This window comes from Mesoplodon bidens, assembly GCF_964165515.1.
Source record: "Mesoplodon bidens genome assembly, chromosome: 15".
NCBI lineage: Eukaryota > Metazoa > Chordata > Mammalia > Artiodactyla > Ziphiidae > Mesoplodon > Mesoplodon bidens.
This window is the reverse complement of record NC_138171.1, coordinates 57,459,322-57,481,270: the sequence shown is the minus strand read 5'-3', so window position 1 is coordinate 57,481,270 and position 21,949 is coordinate 57,459,322. Positions and strand designations below refer to the sequence as shown.

At 45.3% G+C, this 21,949-nt stretch overlaps 1 protein-coding gene across 1 annotated transcript in view; it reads right to left on the bottom strand.

The window, feature by feature from the left end:
- Positions 1-21,949, bottom strand: part of LOC308628340 (uncharacterized protein) — a gene marked incomplete at its 5' end in the record, with an annotated part of 154,999 nt that overhangs the window by 96,185 nt on the left and 36,865 nt on the right. Inside the window, 6 exons of the mRNA XM_081255163.1 lie at positions 2,873-3,036; positions 4,351-4,442; positions 5,537-5,719; positions 6,645-6,829; positions 7,420-7,575; positions 19,321-19,515. Coding sequence (XP_081111289.1) covers positions 2,873-3,036; positions 4,351-4,442; positions 5,537-5,719; positions 6,645-6,829; positions 7,420-7,575; positions 19,321-19,515 — 975 coding nt within the window. The remainder of the gene's footprint in view (positions 1-2,872; positions 3,037-4,350; positions 4,443-5,536; positions 5,720-6,644; positions 6,830-7,419; positions 7,576-19,320; positions 19,516-21,949) is intronic.

Sequence of the window (21,949 nt, the reverse complement as noted above, 5' to 3'; positions counted from 1 at the left end):
TAAAAAACTACAAATAGAACTACCATATGACCCAGCAATCCCACTACTGGGCATATACCCTGAGAAAACCATAATTCAAAAAGAGACATGTACCAAAATGTTCATAGCAGCCCTATTTACAGTAGCCCAGAGATGGAAACAACCTAAGTGTCCATCATCGGATGAATGGGTAAAGAAGATGTGGCACATATATACAATGGAATATTACTCAGCCATAAAAAGAAACGAAACTGAGCTATTTGTAATGAGGTGGATGGACCTAGAGTCTGTCATACAGAGTGAAGTTAGTCAGAAAGAGAAAGACAAATACCGTATGCTAACACATATATACGGAATTAAAAAAAAAATGTCATGAAGAACCTAGGGGCAAAACGAGAATAAAGACACAGACCTACTTGAGAATGGACTTGAGGATATGGGGAGGGGGAAGGGTAAGCTGTGACAAAGCGAAAGAGAGGCATGGACATATATACACTACCAAACGTAAGGTAGATAGATAGTGGGAAGCAGCCGCAGAGCACAGGGAGATCAGCTCGGTGCTTTGTGACCGCCTGGAGGGGTGGGATGGGGAGGGTGGGAGGGAGGGAGATGCATGAGGGAAGGGATGTGGGAACAGATGTATATGTATGACTGATTCACTTTGTTATAAAGCAGAAACTAATTAAAAAAAAAAAATAAGAAATCTAGAAACAATAAATGCTGGAGAGGGTGTGGAGAAAAGGGAACACTCTTGCACTGCTGGTGGGAATGTGAATTGGTACAGCCACTATGGAGAACGGTATGGAGGTTCCTTAAAAAACTACAAATAGAACTACCATATGACCCAGCAATCCCACTACTGGGCATATACCCTGAGAAAACCATAATTCAAAAAGAGACATGTACCAAAATGTTCATTGCAGCTCTATTCACAATAGCCCGGAGCTGGAAACAACCTAAGTGTCCATCATCGGATGAATGGATAAAGAAGATGTGGCACATATATACAATGGAATATTACTCAGCCATAAAAAGAAACGAAACTGAGCTATTTGTAATGAGGTGGATAGACCTAGAGTCTGTCATACAGAGTGAAGTTAGTCAGAAAGAGAAAGACAAATACCGTATGCTAACACATATATACGGAATTTTAAAAAAAAAATGTCATGAAGAACCTAGGGGCAAAACGGGAATGAAGACGCAGACCTACTTGAGAATGGACTTGAGGATATGGGGAGGGGGAAGGGTGGGCTGTGACAAGGCGAAAGAGAGGCATGGACGTGTATACACTACCAAACGTAAGGTAGATAGATAGTGGGAAGCAGCCGCAGAGCACAGGGAGATCAGCTCGGTGCTTTGTGACCGCCTGGAGGGGTGGGATGGGGAGGGTGGGAGGGAGGGAGATGCATGAGGGAAGGGATGTGGGAACAGATGTATATGTATGACTGATTCACTTTGTTATAAAGCAGAAACTAATTAAAAAAATAAATAAATAAACTTAAAAAAAAAAATGGAAAAAAAAAAAAAAAAGAACTACCATATGACCCAGCAATCCCACTACTGGGCATATACCCTGAGAAAACCATAATTCAAAAAGAGACATGTACCAAAATGTTCATAGCAGCCCTATTTACAGTAGCCCAGAGATGGAAACAACCTAAGTGTCCATCATCGGATGAATGGGTAAAGAAGATGTGGCACATATATACAGTGGAATATTACTCAGCCATAAAAAGAAACGAAATTGAGCTATTTGTAATGAGGTGGATGGACCTAGAGTCTGTCATACAAAGTGAAGTAAGTCGGAAAGAGAAAGACAAATAATGTATGCTGACACATATATATGGAATTTAAGAAAAAAAATGTCATGAAGAACATAGGGGTAAGACAGGAATAAAGACACAGACCTACTAAAGAATGGACTTGAGGATATGGGGAGGGGGAAGGGTAAGCTGTGACAAAGTGAAAGAGCGGCATGGACATACATACACTACCAAACGTAAGGTAGATAGCTAGTGGGAAGCAGCCGCATAGCACAGGGAGATCAGCTCGGTGCTTTGTGACCGCCTGGAGGGGTGGGATAGGGAGGGTGGGAGGGAGACGCAAAAGGGAGGGGATATGGGAACATATGTATATGTATAACTGATTTAATAAAAAAAAAAAAGGAGGTCGGTGTTTCTGGAGAGCGGTGAGCCTCATAAACATTTGCTGAGATGGGGAGGAGAGGCTGGCATGGCTGGATCACTGAAAGCCTATTGGTCAGGGCGAGTGGGTCCTACTCTGAGAGGAATAGGAGTCACTGGAGAGTTCTGAGCAGGGGAGGGACACAGTCATTTTGGAATTTTGGAAGGTCTGTCTGGCTGCTGGTGGAGAACATATGGTAAGGAGACAAGAGCTGGAACTGGGAAATCAGATAGGGGGCTGCTGAGTGCCCATTCTGTGCCAGGTGCTGGGGACACAGGGGTGAGAAAAACAGGCACTGGACCTGTTCCCAGGAACTGAGTGACTAGTGGAGAAGACAGATCTTAACCAATTGGTTTCAGTAATGAACACAAATGTGATCTAAAGGGAAGGAACATGTACTAGAGCACATAACAAGGGAATATGACCACTTCGGGGTAATCAGGGCAGGCTTCACTGAGGAGGTGACCCCCCTCAAGTGAGCTCTGAAGATTGATTCAGAGTTACAAGTCATCAAGCCAGGGACAGAGGATCAGCATGTGCAAGGGTCCTGAGGCAGGAGGGAGACTACAGCAGGACCAGCCCAGCTGGTCCAGCTCCAGGGAGGAGGCCCATGTCTTTATGAGTGATCCCCAAGGCTGAGGCCTGAGTAGAAGACCTAGGGAGACCCAGAACCTGGCTGGGAAAGGAGGAGCCATTCTGTAGGGCCTACCGGGGGGTGGAGGGTATAGGCAGCTTCCAGCAGATAGTGTTGGAGCCCCCGGTCCTGCTTCTTCAGCATCACAGCCGCAAACACAGGCACCGAGAGCAGGTAGGGCTGCCCGGCTGGAGGCCAGCTCACTTCAGTGCACAGCTGCCAGCCCCAAGTGCGGGACGCTGTGAGAAAGGGAGCAGGCAGCATGGTCAGTAGAGAGCAAGAGGGCTCGAGGCAGGGTCATGGATGCTCCCATCAGCAAAGAAGGAGCATCTCTACATTCTGAGAAACAGTACTGTGTAGACATTAACTGTGTGAGGCAGTACTGTGTAGCCCAGGGTTTCTCAGCCTTGGCGCCATCGACACACTGGTCTGGATAATTTCCTGTTGTGGGAAGCTGTCCTGGACTCAACCCGCTAGATACTGGTAGCACCTCCCACACCAGGATGACACCCAAAAATGTCTCCAGACATCGTCAAATGTCCCCTGAGGGGCCAAAAATTGTCCCCAGTTGAGGACCCCTGGTGTAGACTATCAGAGTGTCAGGCAGTACTGTGTAGGACACAGGCTCTGGAGCAAGAATGCCTGGATCCACATTCCAGTTCTGCCACTTCCCAGCTGTGTGACCTTGGACAAGTTACTCAACATCTCTGTGCTTTGGTGTTTCTCCTCTGTCAGCTGGGAGTGATAACAGTTCCAGCCCCATGGCGTAGCTGTGAGGATTAACAGCTCAGCAAGCATTTAGGACAGAATTTAGCCTAAAGAAATCATTCAAGTAGGCCCCTCCCCCACCTCACCCCCAACATGACTGCAAGATCTGTGACTGTTTGGTATACCTCCTTCCCCCCTGTTTTCAATTTTTTTGTTGCCTTTCACCTGATGTTATTATCAAAAAATTTTCTCGTGCTATTAAAATATGCCCTTCATTACAGAGCTTAAAAGTTATGGGATATCTCAGTACTTTACTAAACCAGGAGTTGGCAAACGTTTTCTGTAAATGGCCAGATAGTAAATATTTGAGGTTCTGCTGGTCACACAGTCTGTTACTCAACTCTGCTGTTGCTGAAGAAAAGCCACAGGCAACGGGCGTGGCTCTGCACCAATAAAACTTCAATTATGGACACTGAAGTATGAATTTCACAAATTTCTCATGTTATGATTATTTTTCTGCATTTGGAAATGTAAAAGTCTATTCTTAGCTCAAAGACCCTTATAATAAGCCATTCGCCTACTGTTGGATATTTGAGTTGCTGCCTATTTTTTGCTCTGTAAATAATGATGCAACGAACATCTTTGGGCACAGGGCATTTTTAAATGATTTTGGTTTATTTTCATAAGGTAGAGTTCTAGAGTTCTAGAAGCAGCATCATTGAGTTAAGGGGCATACGTACTTTTAGGGCAGAAGAGTAACTCTGGAATTTGGATCTGGCATCTTACCCTCAGCCCCCAGGACAACCATCTTGGGACAATGACACGGAGGCCCTGCTGGCACCTACCTTCTTTGTCGGTACAGGATTGGGCCTCAGAAGGGATGTGAGCGTGACTGAGGTTCCTCATGCCATCCCCAGTGATGAGAAACAGCTGAGAGCTGGGTGGGAAAGGAGGAAAGTGCCAGGCAAGTTGTTTTCATTCAACCATAAAGCCACCAGGGCAAGGCACTGGGGCCAATCCCACTATCAACAGGACAGGCCTTTGGGGAGTCTGCACACTGGTTGGGGAGACACTCCATGAACACAGAGGGTGACAAGCAGTATGAAAACCTAAAATGGGGCACGGCATGGGCATAGGGTCTGTCTTGGAGACAAGAGCAGCACGTTCTTTAGCTCAGGGTTTGGAAAGGACTCTCTGTAGGGGTAACATTCGGTCAGAGAATCAAAGGATGAGAAGGAGCCAGCACTCCAAACAAAGGGAACAGCAGGTGCAAAGGCCCTGGGGTGGGAGAAAAGGGGGCTCTTTGGGAGCACAGATAAAAGGGTGGTGAGAGGGGGTCAGAATGGAAGGGGGGAGTGAGGGGCAGGAAGTAGTGACAGGAGACAGGTGAGGGGGTTGGACAGGGCCTCCATCGGGCAGGAGAATCATGTGGAGCTGGGTTATCCTAGAAGCAAGCAAGGGATTTTAAACAGGGGAGGGGGGAGCACGATAGGACTTAACTGACATTTTAAAGGACCCTACTGGCTGCTGCCGGGAGAGGGTCAGGAGGGCAGCAGTGCTTCCAGCAAGGGTGGGACACAGGGAAGGAGGCAGGTGGAGGTGGGGGCAGCCTGGCTTCTCCTGTTTCCTTGGAAATCACTGTTCTCCAAGTGTCACCTCTCCAGGGGGCTGGGGACAAGCAGGCCTCAGGGGGGACCCCCGTAAATTGCCGAGGAGTGTGGGAATCCCCACCTCTAGGCTGCCCTCAGTCCCTGTCACAGACACACCCACCCCACCTTGACACACGTGCACACACACGCACGCCCACGTACACCCCACTCACTGACATGCACACACTCTCACAAACACGCCCACAGACACACATTCACATACACCGACTCACAGGCACATCCTTAGGCGCACACACTCACAGATACACGTGGTCAGACACAGGTGCACACACTCTCACAGACACATGCACCCACACGTGTGCCCACCCTGACTCGCACACAGGTGCACTCACGGGCTCCCTCCCCAGGTGCGGGAACCCACCTGAAGCGGAGCAGCTCCACAGCCTCCTCAGGTGTGTTCAGATGTACCCTGAGGTCCTGGCCCTTCTTTGTCCGGATCCCTCCATCCAGGCTGGCGGTGCCACGGACTCCGGTCACCCACCTCAGCCCAGCCTGCCCCAGGGTGCCCACTGTGCCCATGTGCGCCGAGATCTGAAGCAGGGCGCTGAGGAAGAGGCGCACAACTGCATCCTGCAGCCCCAGCAACGGCACAGCCAGCACCAGCCCACCCGGCTGCTCTCGTGGCCCTGAGCCAGAGCAGCCCCTCCACCATGGACACCACCGACCACGCACTCCGTGTGTGCCAAGCACTCTACACACCGCCACCGAATCCTCACCATCACTGGTCTCATTTTACAGATGGGGAAACCGAGGCTCAGAGAGATGACACCAGCTGTGTGGGTCCCACAGTTGGGACATGGAACAGCCAGTTCTGGAGCCCCAGCTGACTGAGCCCAAACCCAGGGTCTTCCATGCCAAAGAGCAGCCAGCACAGGACACCCACATACCCCACGTCAGACCCAGAAACCAAGGACAGGTCGGCTCAGTGGCTGGGACAATCGCCCAGCAGGCCTGGGAAGGTGAGCATTGTCAAATTCTGCTCAAAATCCTTCGTGCCATGTGGCCCTGGGTCAGCTGTGCACTCATCCTGAGTCTCAGTTTCCTCAGCCCTTAGTGGGAAGAAGGAAAGTGTCCACCTCGTGAGTGGCCGTGTGGGTTCAGTGGGCTCAGAGCCCATGTGCCTTAAATGCTTTTCCCTCTCTCCCATCTCCCCTCCCCTCAGAGGCAGAGGAGGCAGAGGGAAGAGTGGAGTTGTGGCACGAGACGAATCCCAGCTGCCTCACACTGCTGTGCCACCTCGGGCATGGAACCTCACCTTGCCAAGCCTCAGTCTTCTCACCTGTAAAGTGGGTGTAGCCGCCCAGGTTCTCCTCAAAGTCTCTTGGCACAAAAAACACTCCATCAACAGTAGCTGATATAACAGGTGGTCAGCAGAGCGGGGCTCCCCTCCAGCCCACGCCGCAGCCCCAGCTCTCTGCAGGGGGAGGCCCCCACCCACCCACCTCCCCCAGCTCTAATGAGCCAGCTACCTGGGCTTGACATAACCATTCACAGAGAAATCCGAGAGCTGTTGGAAGTTGGCTGTCCCTCTGACCCGGATGCTGATGGTAGCCGAGGCATTTAGGGTCAGCCGGGCTAGGAGTCCAGACATGGTGGGAAAAGTGAGCTCCTCCATGGCCAGGTTCAGCCTTCGGTTCACCTGCACTTCCTGCCCCTGCAGTCAGAGAACCGTAACAGTGCATGTGACAGCCTCACTTACCCCTCACACAGCCCTCAGAGGGGACCTTATCATTGTCTCCAGTTTCCAGATGAGAAAACAGAGCCCACAAACAGATAAAATAACCCGGCCGAGCCCATGTAGCTAGAAACAGGAAGAGCTGGGGTTTGAACCAAGATAATTTACCAAGGGACATGGTCAGAGGTCAAGCATCCAGGGTCAGCCAGGTAAGGAGGGGTGTGGGCCCTGCCTGTGGTACAGGGCACTTAGTATGTGCCAGGCACACTCTAAACGTGTTGTTGCATTTTTACTGCATTAAGTCACTTGATTCAACAGCTCTATGAAGTAGATATTATTATACTATTACTATTCTATCATTCCCATTTCACAGATAAAGAAACTGAGGCCGTGGCAAGTTCAGCAACATGCCCAAGGTGGTAAGTGGTGCAGCCAGTTTTTGAACTTGGGCAGTCTGGCTCCAAATTCCATGCTCTTAAGTCTGAAAGTACTTTAGTATTTCCCCAAAGCATCAAAGGAAACATCTTCGGACCAGAGGGCAGGGAGGGGCCGAGCCCAGCCTGAGGTACCTTCAGGAGCTTGACAGCAAGCTCGGCCAGGTTCAGGGACCGGCGTGTCACATGACTCCCCATCGCCCCGCAGTTCACAAAGCTCAGCTCGTGCCCAAAAACCTTCATGCTCAGCTTACACTGCAGCGCCCGCGGCTCCTGATGCCTCTGGGCCACCTGTGACCAGGAACAGGTTTGGGTTAGCCGGGCAAGGTACCTGGACTTTGGGAGGGGCAAGGGGCACCTGGAGAGAAAAGTGAAGAGCTTGTGGGGTCCAGAACAGGGCTGGCAAAACTCGTGCCCCAGAGGCAGAGCCTGCAGATGTGTTTTCTTGGACCTGCACAGTCTACCCAATGCCCAGTGCAGTGTGTGTGTGTGTGTGTGTGTGTGAGAGAGAGAGAGAGAGAGAGAGAGACAGAGACAGACAGAAAGAGAGAGAGTTTTATCAAACTTTATTTTGGAATAATTTTCGACATACAGAAAAGTTACTTTCCCAAAGAAGACATACAGATGGCCAAAATGCACATGAAAAGATGCTCAACATGACTAATTATTAGAGAAATGCAAATCAAAACTACAATGAGGTATCACCTCACGTCTGTCAGAATGGCCATCAACAAAAAAATCTACAAACAATAAATTCTGGAGAGGGTGTGGAGAAAAGGGAACCATCCTGCACTGTTGGTGGGAATGTAAATTGATACAGCCACTACGGAGAACAGTATGGAGGTTCCTTAAAAAACTAAAAATACAACTACCATATGATCCAGCAACCCCACTCCTGGGCATATATCCAGAGAAAACTCTAATTCAGAAATATACATGCACCTCAATGTTTATAGCAGCATGATTCACAATAGCTAAGACATGGAAGCAACGTAAGTGTCCATTGAGAGATGAATGGATAAAGAAGATGTGGGGACTTCCGGGGAAGATGGCGGAAGAGTAAGACGCGGAGATCACCTTCCTCCCCACAGATACACCAGAAATATAGCTACACGTGGAACAACTCCTACAGAACACCTACTGAACGCTGGCAGAAGACCTCAGACCTCCCCAAAGGCAAGAAACTCCCCACATACCTGGGAAGGGCAAAGCGGAGAGATTCCCGCACAGAGGATCGGTGCCGACCGGCACTCACCAGCCCGAGAGACTTGTCTGCTCGCCCGCCGGGGCGGGCGGCGCTGGAAGCTGAGGCTCGGGCTTTGGTCAGAGCGCAGGGAGAGGACTGGGGCTGGCGGCGAGAACTCAGCCTGAAGGGGGCTAATGTGCCACAGCTAACCGGGAGGGAGTCCGGGAAAACTCTGGAGCTGCCGAAGTGGCAAGAGACTATTTCTTCCCTCTTGGTTTCCTGGTGCGCGAGGAGAGGGGATTAAGAGCACTGCTTAAAGGAGCTCCACAGACGGGCGCGAGCCGCGGCTGAAAGCGCGGAGCCCAGAGACGGGCGTGGGATGCTGGGGCTGCTGCTGCCGCCGCCAAGAGGCCTGTGTGCGAGCGCAGGACACTGTCCACGCCGCCCGTCCGGGAGCCTGTACAGCCCGTCACTGCCGGGGTCCCGGGATCCAGAGACGGCTTCCCTGGGAGAACGCACAGCGCGCCTCGGACTGGTGCAACGTCACGCCGGCCTCTGCCGCTGCAGGCTCGCCCTGCACTCCGTGCCCCTCCCTACCCCACAGCCTGAGTGAGCCAGAGTCCCCGAAACGGCTGCTCTTTTAACCCTGTCCTGTCTGAGCGAAGAACAGACGCCCTCCGGCGACCTACATGCAGAGGCGGGGCCAAATCCAAAGCTGAGACCCGGGAGCTGTGGGAACAAAGAAGAGAAAGGGAAATCTCTCCCAGCAGCCTCAGAAGCAGCGGATTAAAGCTCCACAATCAACCTGATGTACCCTGCATCTGTGGAATACATGAATAGACAACAAATCATCCCAAATTGAGAAGCCAGGAGTCAGTGCTGTGCCTCTGAGGTGGGAGAGCCAACTTCAGGACACTGGTCCACAAGAGACCTCCCAGCTCCACATAATATCAAACGGCGAAAATCTTCCAGAGATCTCCATCTCAACACCAGCACCCAGCTTCACTCAACGACCAGCAAGCTACAGTGCTGGACACCCTATGCCAAACAACTAGCAAGACAGGAACACAACGCCACCCATTAGCAGAGAGGCTGCCTAAAATCATAAAAAGTCCACAGACACCCCAAAACACACCACCAGACGTGGACCTGCCCACCAGAAAGACAAGATCCAGCCTCATCCACCAGAACACAGGCACTAGTCCCCTCCACCAGGAAGCCTACACAACCCACTAAACCAACCTTAGCCACTAGGGACAGACACCAAAAACAACGGGAACTACGAACCTGCAGCCTGCAAAAAGGAGACCCCAAACACAGTAACATAAGCAAAATGAGAAGACAGAAAAACACACAGCAGGAGAAGGAGCAAGATAAAAACCCACCAGACCTAACAAATGAAGAGGTAATAGGCAGCCTACCTGAAAAAGAATTCAGAATAATGATAGTAAAGATGATCCAAGATTCTATTTCCAAGATCCAAAATCTTGGAAATAGAATAGACAACATGCAAGAAACAGTTAACAAGGACCTAGAAGAACTAAAGATGAATCAAGCATCGATTAAAAACACAATAAATGAAATGAAAAATACTCTAGATGGGATCAATAGCAGAATAACTGAGGCAGAAGAACGGATAAGTGAGGTGGAAGATAAAATAGTGGAAATAGCTGATGCAGAGCAAAATAAAGAAAAAAGAATGAAAAGAACAGAGGACAGTCTCAGAGACCTCTGGGACAACATTAAACGCACCAACATTCAAATTATAGGGGTTCCAGAAGAAGAAGAGAAAAAGAAAGGGACTGAGAAAATATTTGAAGAGATTATAGTTGAAAACTTCCCTAACATGGGAAAGGAAATAGTTAATCAAGTCCAGGAGGCACAGAGAGTCCCATACAGAATAAATCCAAGGAGAAATATGCCAAGACACATATTAATCAAACTGTCAAAAATTAAACACAAAGAAATCATATTAAAAGCAGCAAGGGAAAAAAAACAAATAACACACAAGGGAATCCCCATCAGGTTAACAGCTGATCTCTCAGCAGAAACTCTACAAGCCAGAAGGGAGTGGCAGGACATACTTAAAGTGATGAAGGACAGAAACCTGCAACCAAGATTACTCTACCCAACAAGGATCTCATTCAGATTTGATGGAGAAATTAAAACGTTTACAGACGAGCAAAATCTGAGAGAGTTCAGCACCACCAAACCAGCTTTACAACAAATGCTAAAGGAACTTCTCTAGGCAAGAAACACAACAGAAGGAATATACCTACAATAACGAACCCAAAGCAATTAAGGAAATGGGAATAGGAACATACATATCGATAATTACCTTAAATGTAAATGGATTAAATGCTCCCACCAAAAGACATAGACTGGCTGAATGGATACAAAAACAAGACCCATATATATGCTGTCTACAAGAGACCCACTTCAGACCTAGAGACACATACAGATTGAAAGTAAGGGGATGGAAAAAGATATTCCATGCAAATGGAAATCAAAAAAAAGCTGGAGTAGCAATTCTTATATCAGACAAAATAGAGACTATTAGAAGAGACAAAGAAGGACAAAGAAGGACACTACATAATGATCAAGGGATCAATCCAAGAAGAAGATATAACAACTGTAAATATTTATGCACCCAACATAGGAGCACCTCAATACATAAGGCAAATACTAACAGCCATAAAAGGGGAAATCGACAGTAACACTCATAGTAGGGGACTTTAACACCCCACTTTCACCAATGGACAGATCATCCAAAATGAAAATAAATAAGGAAATACAAGCTTTAAATGATACATTAAACAAGATAGACTAATTGATATTTATAGGACATTCCATCCAAAAACAACAGAATACACATTTTTCTCAAGTGCCCATGGAACATTCTCCAGGATAGATCATATCTTGGGTCACAAATCAAGCCTTGGTAAATTTAAGAAAATTGAAATTGTATCAAGTATCTTTTCTGACCACAATGCTATGAGACTAGATATCAATTACAGGGAAAGAGCTGTAAAAAATGCAAACACATGGAGGCTAAACAATACACTACTTAATAACGAAGTGATAACTGAAGAAATCAAAGAGGAAATTTAAAAATACCTAGAAACAAATGACAATGGAGACACGATGACCCAAAACCTATGGGATGCAGCAAAAGCAGTTCTAAGAGGGAAGTTTATAGCAATACAATCCTACCTTAAGAAACAGGAAACATCTCGAATAAAAACCTAACCTTGCACCTAAAGCAATTAGAGAAAGAAGAACAAAAACATCCCAAAGTTAGCAGAAGGAAAGAAATCATAAAAATCAGATCGGAAATAAATGAAAAAGAAATGAAGGAAACGATAGCAAAGATCAATAAAACTAAAAGCTGGTTCTTTGAGAAGATAAACAAAATTGATAAACCATTAGCCAGACTCATCAAGAAAAAAAGGGAGAAGACTCAAATCAATAGAATTAGAAATGAAAAAGGAGAAGTAACAACTGACACTGCAGAAATACAAAAGATCATGAGAGATTATTACAAGCAACTCTATGCCAATAAAATGGACAACCTGGAAGAAATGGACAAATTCTTAGAAATGCACAACCTGCCAAGACTGAATCAGGAAGAAATAGAAAATATGAACAGACCAATCACAAGCACTGAAATTGAAACTGTGATAAAAAATCTTCCAACAAACAAAAGCCCAGGACCAGATGGCTTCACAGGCGAATTCTATCAAGCATTTAGAGAAGAGCTAACACCTATCCTTCTCAAACTCTTCCAAAATATAGCAGAGGGAGGAACACTCCCAAACTCATTCTACGAGGCCACCATCACCTTGATACCAAAACCAGACAAGGATGTCACAAAGAAAGAAAACTACAGGCCAATATCACTGATGAACATAGATGCAAAAATCCTCAACAAAATACTAGCAAACAGAATCCAACAGCACATTAAAAGGATCATACACCATGATCAAGTGGGGTTTATTCCAGGAATGCAAGGATTCTTCAATATACGCAAATCAATCAACGTGATACACCATATTAACAAATTGAAGGAGAAAAACCATATGATCGTCTCAATAGATGCAGAGAAAGCTTTCGACAAAATTCAACACCCATTTATGATAAAAACCCTGCAGAAAGTAGGCATAGAGGGAACTTTCCTCAACATAATAAAGGCCATATATGACAAACCCACAGCCAGCATCATCCTCAATGGTGAAAAACTGAAACCATTTCCACTAAGATCAGGAACAAGACAAGGTTGCCCACTCTCACCACTCTTATTCAACATAGTTTTGGAAGTTTTAGCCACAGCAATCAGAGAAGAAAAGGAAATAAAAGGAATCCAAATCGGAAAAGAAGAAGTAAAGCTGTCACTGTTTGCAGATGACATGATACTATACATAGGGAATCCTAAAGATGCTACCAGAAAACTACTAGAGCTAATCAATGAATTTGGTAAAGTAGCAGGATACAAAATTAATGCACAGAAATCTCTGGCATTCCTATATACTAATGATGAAAACTCTGAAAGTGAAATCAAGGAAACACTCCCATTTACCATTGCAACAAAAAGAATAAAGTATCTAGGAATAAACCTATCTAAGGAGACAAAAGACCTGTATGCAGAAAATTATAAGACACTGATGAAAGAAATTAAAGATGATACAAATAGATGGAGAGATGTACCACGTTCTTGGATTGGAAGAATCAACATTGTGAAAATGACTCTACTACCCAAAGCAATCTACAGATTCAATGCAACCCCTATCAAACTACCACTGGCATTTTTCACAGAACTAAAACAAAAAATTTCACAATTTGTATGGAAACACAAAAGACCCCGAATAGCCAAAGCAATCTTGAGAACGAAAAATGGAGCTGGAGGAATCAGGCTCCCTGACTTCAGACTATACTACAAAGCTACAGTAATCAAGACATTGTGGTACTGGCACAAAAACAGAAAGATAGATCAATGGAACAGGATAGAAAGCCCAGAGATAAACCCACAGACATATGGTCACCTTATCTTTGATAAAGGAGGCAGGAATGTACAGTGGAGAAAGGACAGCCTCTTCAATAAGTGGTGCTGGGAAAACTGGACAGGGACATGTAAAAGTATGAGATTAGATCACTCCCTAACACCATACACAAAAATAAGCTCAAAATGGATTAAAGACCTAAATGTAAGGCCAGACACTATCAAACTCTTAGAGGAAAACATAGGCAAAACACTCTATGACATAAATCACAGCAAGATCCTTTTTGACCCACCTCCTAGAGACATGGAAATAAAGACCAAAATAAACACATGGGACCTAATGAAACTTAAAAGCTTTTGCACAGCAAAGGAAACCATAAACAAGACCAAAAGACAACCCTCAGAATGGGAGAAAATATTTGCAAATGAAGCAACTGACAAAGGATTAATCTCCAAAATTTATAAGCAGCTCATGCAGCTCAATAACAAAAAAACAAACAACCCAATCCAAAAATGGACAGAAGACCTAAATAGACATTCCTCCACAGAAGATATACAGACTGCCAACAAACACATGAAAGGATGCTCAACGTCTTTACTCATTAGAGAAATGCAAATCAAAACTACAATGAGATATCATCTCACACCAGTCAGAATGGCCATCATCAAAAAATCTAGAAACAATAAATGCTGGAGAGGGTGTGGAAAAAAGGGAACACTCTTGCACTGCTGGTGGAAATGTGAATTGGTACAGCTACTATGGAGAACGGTATGGAGGTTCCTTAAAAAACTACAAATAGAACTACCATATGACCCAGCAATCCCACTACTGGGCATATACCCTGAGAAAACCATAATTCAAGAAGAGACATGTACCAAAATGTTCACAGCAGCCCTATTTACAGTAGCCCGGAGATGGAAACAACCTAAGTGTCCATCATCGGATGAATGGATAAAGAAGATGTGGCACATATATACAATGGAATATTACTCAGCCATAAAAAGAAACGAAACTGAGCTATTTGTAATGAGGTGGATAGACCTAGAGTCTGTCATACAGAGTGAAGTTAGTCAGAAAGAGAAAGACAAATACCGTATGCTAACACATATATACGGAATTTAAAAAAAAAATGTCATGAAGAACCTAGGGGCAAAACGAGAATAAAGACACAGACCTACTTGAGAATGGACTTGAGGATATGGGGAGGGGGAAGGGTAAGCTGTGACAAAGCGAAAGAGAGGCATGGACATATATACACTACCAAACGTAAGGTAGATAGATAGTGGGAAGCAGCCGCAGAGCACAGGGAGATCAGCTCGGTGCTTTGTGACCGCCTGGAGGGGTGGGATGGGGAGGGTGGGAGGGAGGGAGATGCATGAGGGAAGGGATGTGGGAACAGATGTATATGTATGACTGATTCACTTTGTTATAAAGCAGAAACTAATTAAAAAAAAAAAAAAAGAGAGAAATCTAGAAACAATAAATGCTGGAGAGGGTGTGGAGAAAAGGGAACACTCTTGCACTGCTGGTGGGAATGTGAATTGGTACAGCCACTATGGAGAACGGTATGGAGGTTCCTTAAAAAACTACAAATAGAACTACCATATGACCCAGCAATCCCACTACTGGGCATATACCCTGAGAAAACCATAATTCAAAAAGAGACATGTACCAAAATGTTCATTGCAGCTCTATTCACAATAGCCCGGAGCTGGAAACAACCTAAGTGTCCATCATCGGATGAATGGATAAAGAAGATGTGGCACATATATACAATGGAATATTACTCAGCCATAAAAAGAAACGAAACTGAGCTATTTGTAATGAGGTGGATAGACCTAGAGTCTGTCATACAGAGTGAAGTTAGAAAGAGAAAGACAAATACCGTATGCTAACACATATATACGGAATTTAAAAAAAAAAATGTCATGAAGAACCTAGGGGCAAAACGGGAATGAAGACGCAGACCTACTTGAGAATGGACTTGAGGATATGGGGAGGGGGAAGGGTGGGCTGTGACAAGGCGAAAGAGAGGCATGGACGTGTATACACTACCAAACGTAAGGTAGATAGATAGTGGGAAGCAGCCGCAGAGCACAGGGAGATCAGCTCGGTGCTTTGTGACCGCCTGGAGGGGTGGGATGGGGAGGGTGGGAGGGAGGGAGATGCATGAGGGAAGGGATGTGGGAACAGATGTATATGTATGACTGATTCACTTTGTTATAAAGCAGAAACTAATTAAAAAAATAAATAAATAAACTTAAAAAAAAAAAAAAAATCTAGAAACAATAAATGCTGGAGAGGGTGTGGAAAAAAGGGAACACTCTTGCACTGCTGGTGGAAATGTGAATTGGTACAGCTACTATGGAGAACGGTATGGAGGTTCCTTAAAAAACTACAAATAGAACTACCATATGACCCAGCAATCCCACTACTGGGCATATACCCTGAGAAAACCATAATTCAAAAAGAGACATGTACCAAAATGTTCACAGCAGCCCTATTTACAGTAGCCCGGAGATGGAAACAACCTAAGTGTCCATCATCGGATGAATGGATAAAGAAGATGTGGCACATATATACAATGGAATATTACTCAGCCATAAAAAGAAATGAAATTGAGCTATTTGTAATGAGGTGGATGGACCTAGAGTCTGTCATACAGAGTGAAGTAAGTCGGAAAGAGAAAGACAAATAATGTATGCTGACACATATATATGGAATTTAAGAAAAAAAAATGTCATGAAGAACATAGGGTAAGACAGGAATAAAGACACAGACCTACTAGAGAATGGACTTGAGGATATGGGGAGGGGGAAGGGTAAGCTGTGACATAGCGAAAGAGCGGCATGGACATATATACACTACCAAACGTAAGGTAGATAGCTAGTGGGAAGCAGCCGCATAGCACAGGGAGATCAGCTCGGTGCTTTGTGACCACCTGGCGGGGTGGGATAGGGAGGGCGGGAGGGAGACGCAAAAAGGAGGGGATATGGGAACATATGTATATGTATAACTGATTAAATTTGTTAAATAAAAAAAAAAGTGGTATATATACACAATGGAATACTACTCAGTCATAAAAAAGAATGAAATAATGCCATTTGCAGCAACGTGGAGTGACCTAGAGATTATCATACTAAGTGAAGTCAGAGAGAGAATGACAAATATTGTATGCAATCACTTATATGTGGAATCTAAAAATAATGATATAAATGAACTTATTTACAAAACAGAAACAGACTCACAGATATAGAAAACAAATTTATGGTTACCAAAGGGGAAAAGGGGATGGGGAGGGATAAATTAGGAGTTTGGGATTAACATATACACACTACTATCTATAAAATAGATAAATAACAAGGTCCTACTGTATAGCACAGGGAACTATATTCAATATCTTGTAATAACCTATAAGGGAAAAGAATCTGAAAAAGTATATATGTGTGTGTGTATATATTCAGTTATGTATGTATATATACATATGTGTATATATACATACGTGTATGTATGTATACATATACGTATGTGTGTATACATAAATGTATGTATATATATAACTGAATCACTTTGCTGTACACCGGAAACTATCACAACATTATAATCAACTATACTTCAATGAAGAAACTATTTGTGCAATAGAAAAAAGAAAGGAATGAAGCACTGATACATGCTACAATACAAATGAACCTTAAAAACGTGCTCCGTGAAAGAAGCCAGACACAAAAGGCCATATACTGTATGATTCTGTTTATATGAAATGTCCAGAATAGATAAATCTATAGAGACAGAAAGCACATTAGTGGTTGCCAGGGGCTGGGAAATGAGGGGATGGGGCGTGACCACTAATGAGTGTGGGGTCTCCTGGGGGTGATGAAAATGTTGGAGCCAAACAGAGGTGGTGGCTGCACAACACTGTGAATATACTACATGTCACTGAATTGTATACTTTAAAATAGTTAGTTTTATGTTATATGAACTTCACCTCATTTTCTTAAAGAGCACACGGTGAATGATTCCATTTATATTAAGTTCACAAAAGAAGCTGGATGTGACCTCTGCTGTCAACCATATTGAAGTAACAAGGACTGGATTTATCCTCCCATGTGGAGCAACCCAAAACTCAGATGAAACAGATTAAACAAAAGTTCCCAAGACATCAGACATCAGGTAATGTGAGACAATGAACCCAAGAGGTGGGGAAATAGCAAGGTGAGCCCCAGCTTCTTGCCTGGAGAGAGCTCAGGCTGAGGTGCAGGGAGAGGAACAGCAGGGCATGACAGACTCTCAGGGTTGAGGATCTGGGAGTCCAGGGAGACCAAGGTAGCTGGACTTTGCAGGGAAGAGTACAAGAGAGGAAAGAGCCACACAGAGAAAGAACTCTGGAAATCTCCAGAGGGTCCCAAGGATCTCTGTAACATTGCATTAGGCGAAGATTTCTTAGATGTAACACCCAAAACTTTATGCATAAAAGAAATGGATAAACTTGAGTTCACTGACATCAAGAACATCTGCTCTTCAAAAGACACTGTTAAGAGAATGAAAAGACCATGCCACACACTGGGAGAAAATATTTGCAAGTCACATATCTGATACAAGCCTTGTGTTCAGAATAGAGCAGGAATTTTCAAAACTCAGTCATAAGAAGCCAACCGGATTTTTAAAAAAGGACAAAATACTTGAACGTACACTTCACCAAAGAGGTATGGATGACAAATAAGCACCTAAAAGATGCCCAGCATCAGTAGCATTAGGAAAATGTACTTTAAAGCCCCAAGATACTACTACAAACAATTAGAATAGCAAAAGCTAAAAAGTCAAATCCTACCAAGTGTTGGCGAGGATGTACAAGAATTAAAACTCTCATACACTGCTGGTGGGAATGCAAAATGGTACAACCACTTTGCAAAACAGTTTAGCTAGCTCTTAAACCATTAAACATACAACTACCATATGATCTAAGCCATCCCATCCTTAGATATTTACCCAAGAGACATGAAAACGTAGATTTATATGAAGACTTGTACACGAATGTTCATAGCAGTCCTACTTGTAACAGCCCAAAACTGGACCATAACACAAATATCCACCAACAGGTGAATACATAAACAGACTGTGGTTCATCCATACTATGAACCACTACATGGCCACAGGAAGAAATAAACTATTAGTATACTCTACAATATGGATGAATCTCAAAATAGTTACGCTGAATAAAGGAAGTCAGGCCAAAAAGGAGTACATGCTTTAAAAACAAAAGTATATGCTGCATGATTCCATTTATGCAACATTCCAGAAAATGCAAACATCTACTTTGACAGAAAAAGCCTATCACAACAGGGGGCAGGAGGAAGGGATTAAGAAGCATGAAGAAAACCTTGGGGGTGATGGATATGTTGATTTAGTTGGTGATGGTTTCATGGTATATACATATGTCAAAACTTATCAAATTGTACACTTTAAACACATACCATTTATTGTAGTTCGATTATATCTCAACAAAGCTGATTTTAAAGTAGAGTTCATTGATACTTTTAGGGGTCAGTGGTTACCCTTGGGTATGGGTGGGTAAACTAGAAGAGGGGGGCCGAAGGGGGTGTCTGGGGAGCTGATGAGGGTCTGGGCGCTGGTTGTAAAGATATGTTCCACTGGGGGAAACACACAAGGTGGGCACTTCTTTATGTATGTGATACAGCTCACTACTGAGACCTGGAACAGAAATTTGCTTCTGTAAGAGGGTGGGAGGGCAGGGTCAGAGTGCATGGACACCTGGGTCCCCCAGTCCCAAAGCCCAAGCTGACACCTGACAGCATAGAGGAGTGGGCGTGAGGTGGGCTTGGGTGTTTCCCTTACCTTCTGCTGCAGGTCTCTCATCTTTCTGGACCTTTCTCCTGGACAGGCGGGGTGGGATGGCTGCGGTGTAGGCCCTGGTCCTGGCTCTGGGGGCTTTTCCGCCTGGGCCTGTCTCTCCTCTTCCTGCCCCCGGAATGACTTCGGGCCAAATAGCCTGCGGGCCATTTCCTCGGCATTTTCCAGCCGGAGCCCCAGCTAGGAAGGAAAGCCAGGGGCTCAGGGGTGGTAACCCAGTCACAAGGCTGACCAAGAGCTATGGGGTTGGGAGCTTAAACAGGAGGCCCTGGGCTCCCCAGGGTCCATCCAGGCCCAAGTGCCAAGAGGTACAATCTTAGAAAGTCATCAAGCTCCAGATCTACTTGGCAAGTGCCACAAAGCAAGAATTCCTCCTGATTCTTTAAAGCCCTGGTTCAAATGTCACCACCTCTGGGAAGCCTTCCCTAAATTCCCATATCACTCCCTTCACACATTCCCCCTCCCCTCCCCCAGCCAAATGTATCACTACTTCCTCTGAGCATCAAGCACACTACTCCAAGGTCACACTCAGACTAATTTGTGTGTCTCCCTTGCAAGATCCTGAGTCCATGAGGGCAGGGACCTGTGTCTCATTCACTAAGCACACTCAATCCCTGGTGGTACGGTTAATTCTGTGTCTACTTGACCGGGCCACGGGGTGCCCAGATATTTGGTCCAACATTATTACAGGTGTTACTGTTAGAGCATTTTTGGATGGGTTTAACATTTTAGATCAGTAGACTGAGTCAAGCAGATTGCCCTCCATAATGTGGGTGGGCCTCATCCAATCAGTTGAAGGCCTGAATAAAACAAAAGTCTGCCCTTCCTCCAAATAAGAGGGAATTCCTCCTGCCTGACTACCTTCAGACTGGCACACTGGCTTTTTCCTGCCTTCAGACGGGAACTACACCCATCAGCTCTCCTGGGTCTCCAGCTTGCTGACTGCAGGTCTGGGACTTGTCAGCCTCCATAATCCTATTGAAATAGTCCTATGTCTCTGGAGAACCCTGACTAACAGATGAGCTGGTTGATTCTCAAAATTTGATGGATGAATGAACAAGTCCCTCCTTTCTTCCATCTGCCCATCCATCCACCCATCTGTTCACTCACTCTTGCATCCTTTCCATCCTCCCAACCAAGTGTCTCTGAGAGCATTTGCAGAGAAATCACCAGAGGGTCAGCCTTAAGCCCAGGGGGCAAAGTTTGGATGATAGGTTCCCTGTTCTCCATAAATTAGAAAGGGTTGGGATATGGCACAGAGCACCCTCCCTCAGACAAGCTACAGGGACCTGGGGGGAAGAGATGGAAGGGTCCCAAGGCAATCCATTACTTTAAAGTTTGCTGGACAATAAAGAAAAATCAACACTTGCCAGACGCACACATAAAAAATAAATAAAAATAAAGTTTGCTGGACATACGGCCTCAGAGATCTTCCCTCTTCCACTGCTGCCCCCCACAATCCATTTTCCACACAACAGCCAGAACGTTCAAGTTATCACTCGGCAACTCAAAACCCTTCCTCGACACGGCCCTGCTCCCTCACTGTGCTCCCATCTTACCATTCTCCTGCACTTACTGTTCACTACTCCATTTCTGTTCCTTAAACACACTAAGCCCTTTCTCTTCTCAGGGATTTTGCACATACTGGGCCCCCTCCCTGGAAGGCTCTTACCTCAGCTTTTCACGTGGCTGCTTTTGTTCATCCTTCAGACCTCAGCTGAAACTTCACCTTCCTAAACACACTACTTAAAGTTGCCATCGTTTTATCCATGTGTCTACTCATTTCTTATCTGTCTACCTCTCTGGGCTGTGAGCACCAAGCGGGCAGAGGTCATGTCTCTCTTGTTCATCATCATAGTCTCAGAGCCCAGCACAGGGCCTGGTACATGTCAGGTAGAACATGGATATTGTCCAATGATGACAGGTGGATAGAGGGATGCAAGGATGGATAGATAAGTGAGAGAACAGATGAAGAGATGGGTGGGTGAGGAGACTGATAGATAGATGTATGGGTGGGTGGAAGGGTAGATGAATAAATAGGTGAATGAGAGGGTAGATGGAGAGATGGGTAGACAAGTACATAAATGAATAGATGGATGAGGATAGAAGGATGGATAGGTGGATGGATGGACAGAGAAGAGGTATAGACGTATCGAAGAGCAGGTGGATGGAGGGGTAAGTGGGTAGGTGACTAGGTGGATGGATGGGTGGGTGACTGACAGAATAAATAGATGATTGAGTGAAAGTGTAGATGGAGAGATGGGCGGGAGGTACATAAATGGATAGATGGATGAGAGGGATTAATGAGATGGACAGATGAATATATGGATGGATGACAGATGGGGTGTGAATGGATAGGTGGGTGGGTGGGTGGAAGGATGGATAGGTGAGCAGCTGGATGATAACTGGAAGAATAGATGGGTAGGTGAGAAGGTAGATGGAGAGACGATGCAAAGTAAATAGATGGATGAGAAGGATGGAGGGAAGGAGGGATGGGGTGGATGGTAGTTGAATGGATTTATGTATGAGTCAGTAGGTGGGTGAATAGATGGGTGGATAGGCAGATAAATGGGTGGGTAGACGTCAAGAGCTGGAAGTATAGACGTGAGAGTAG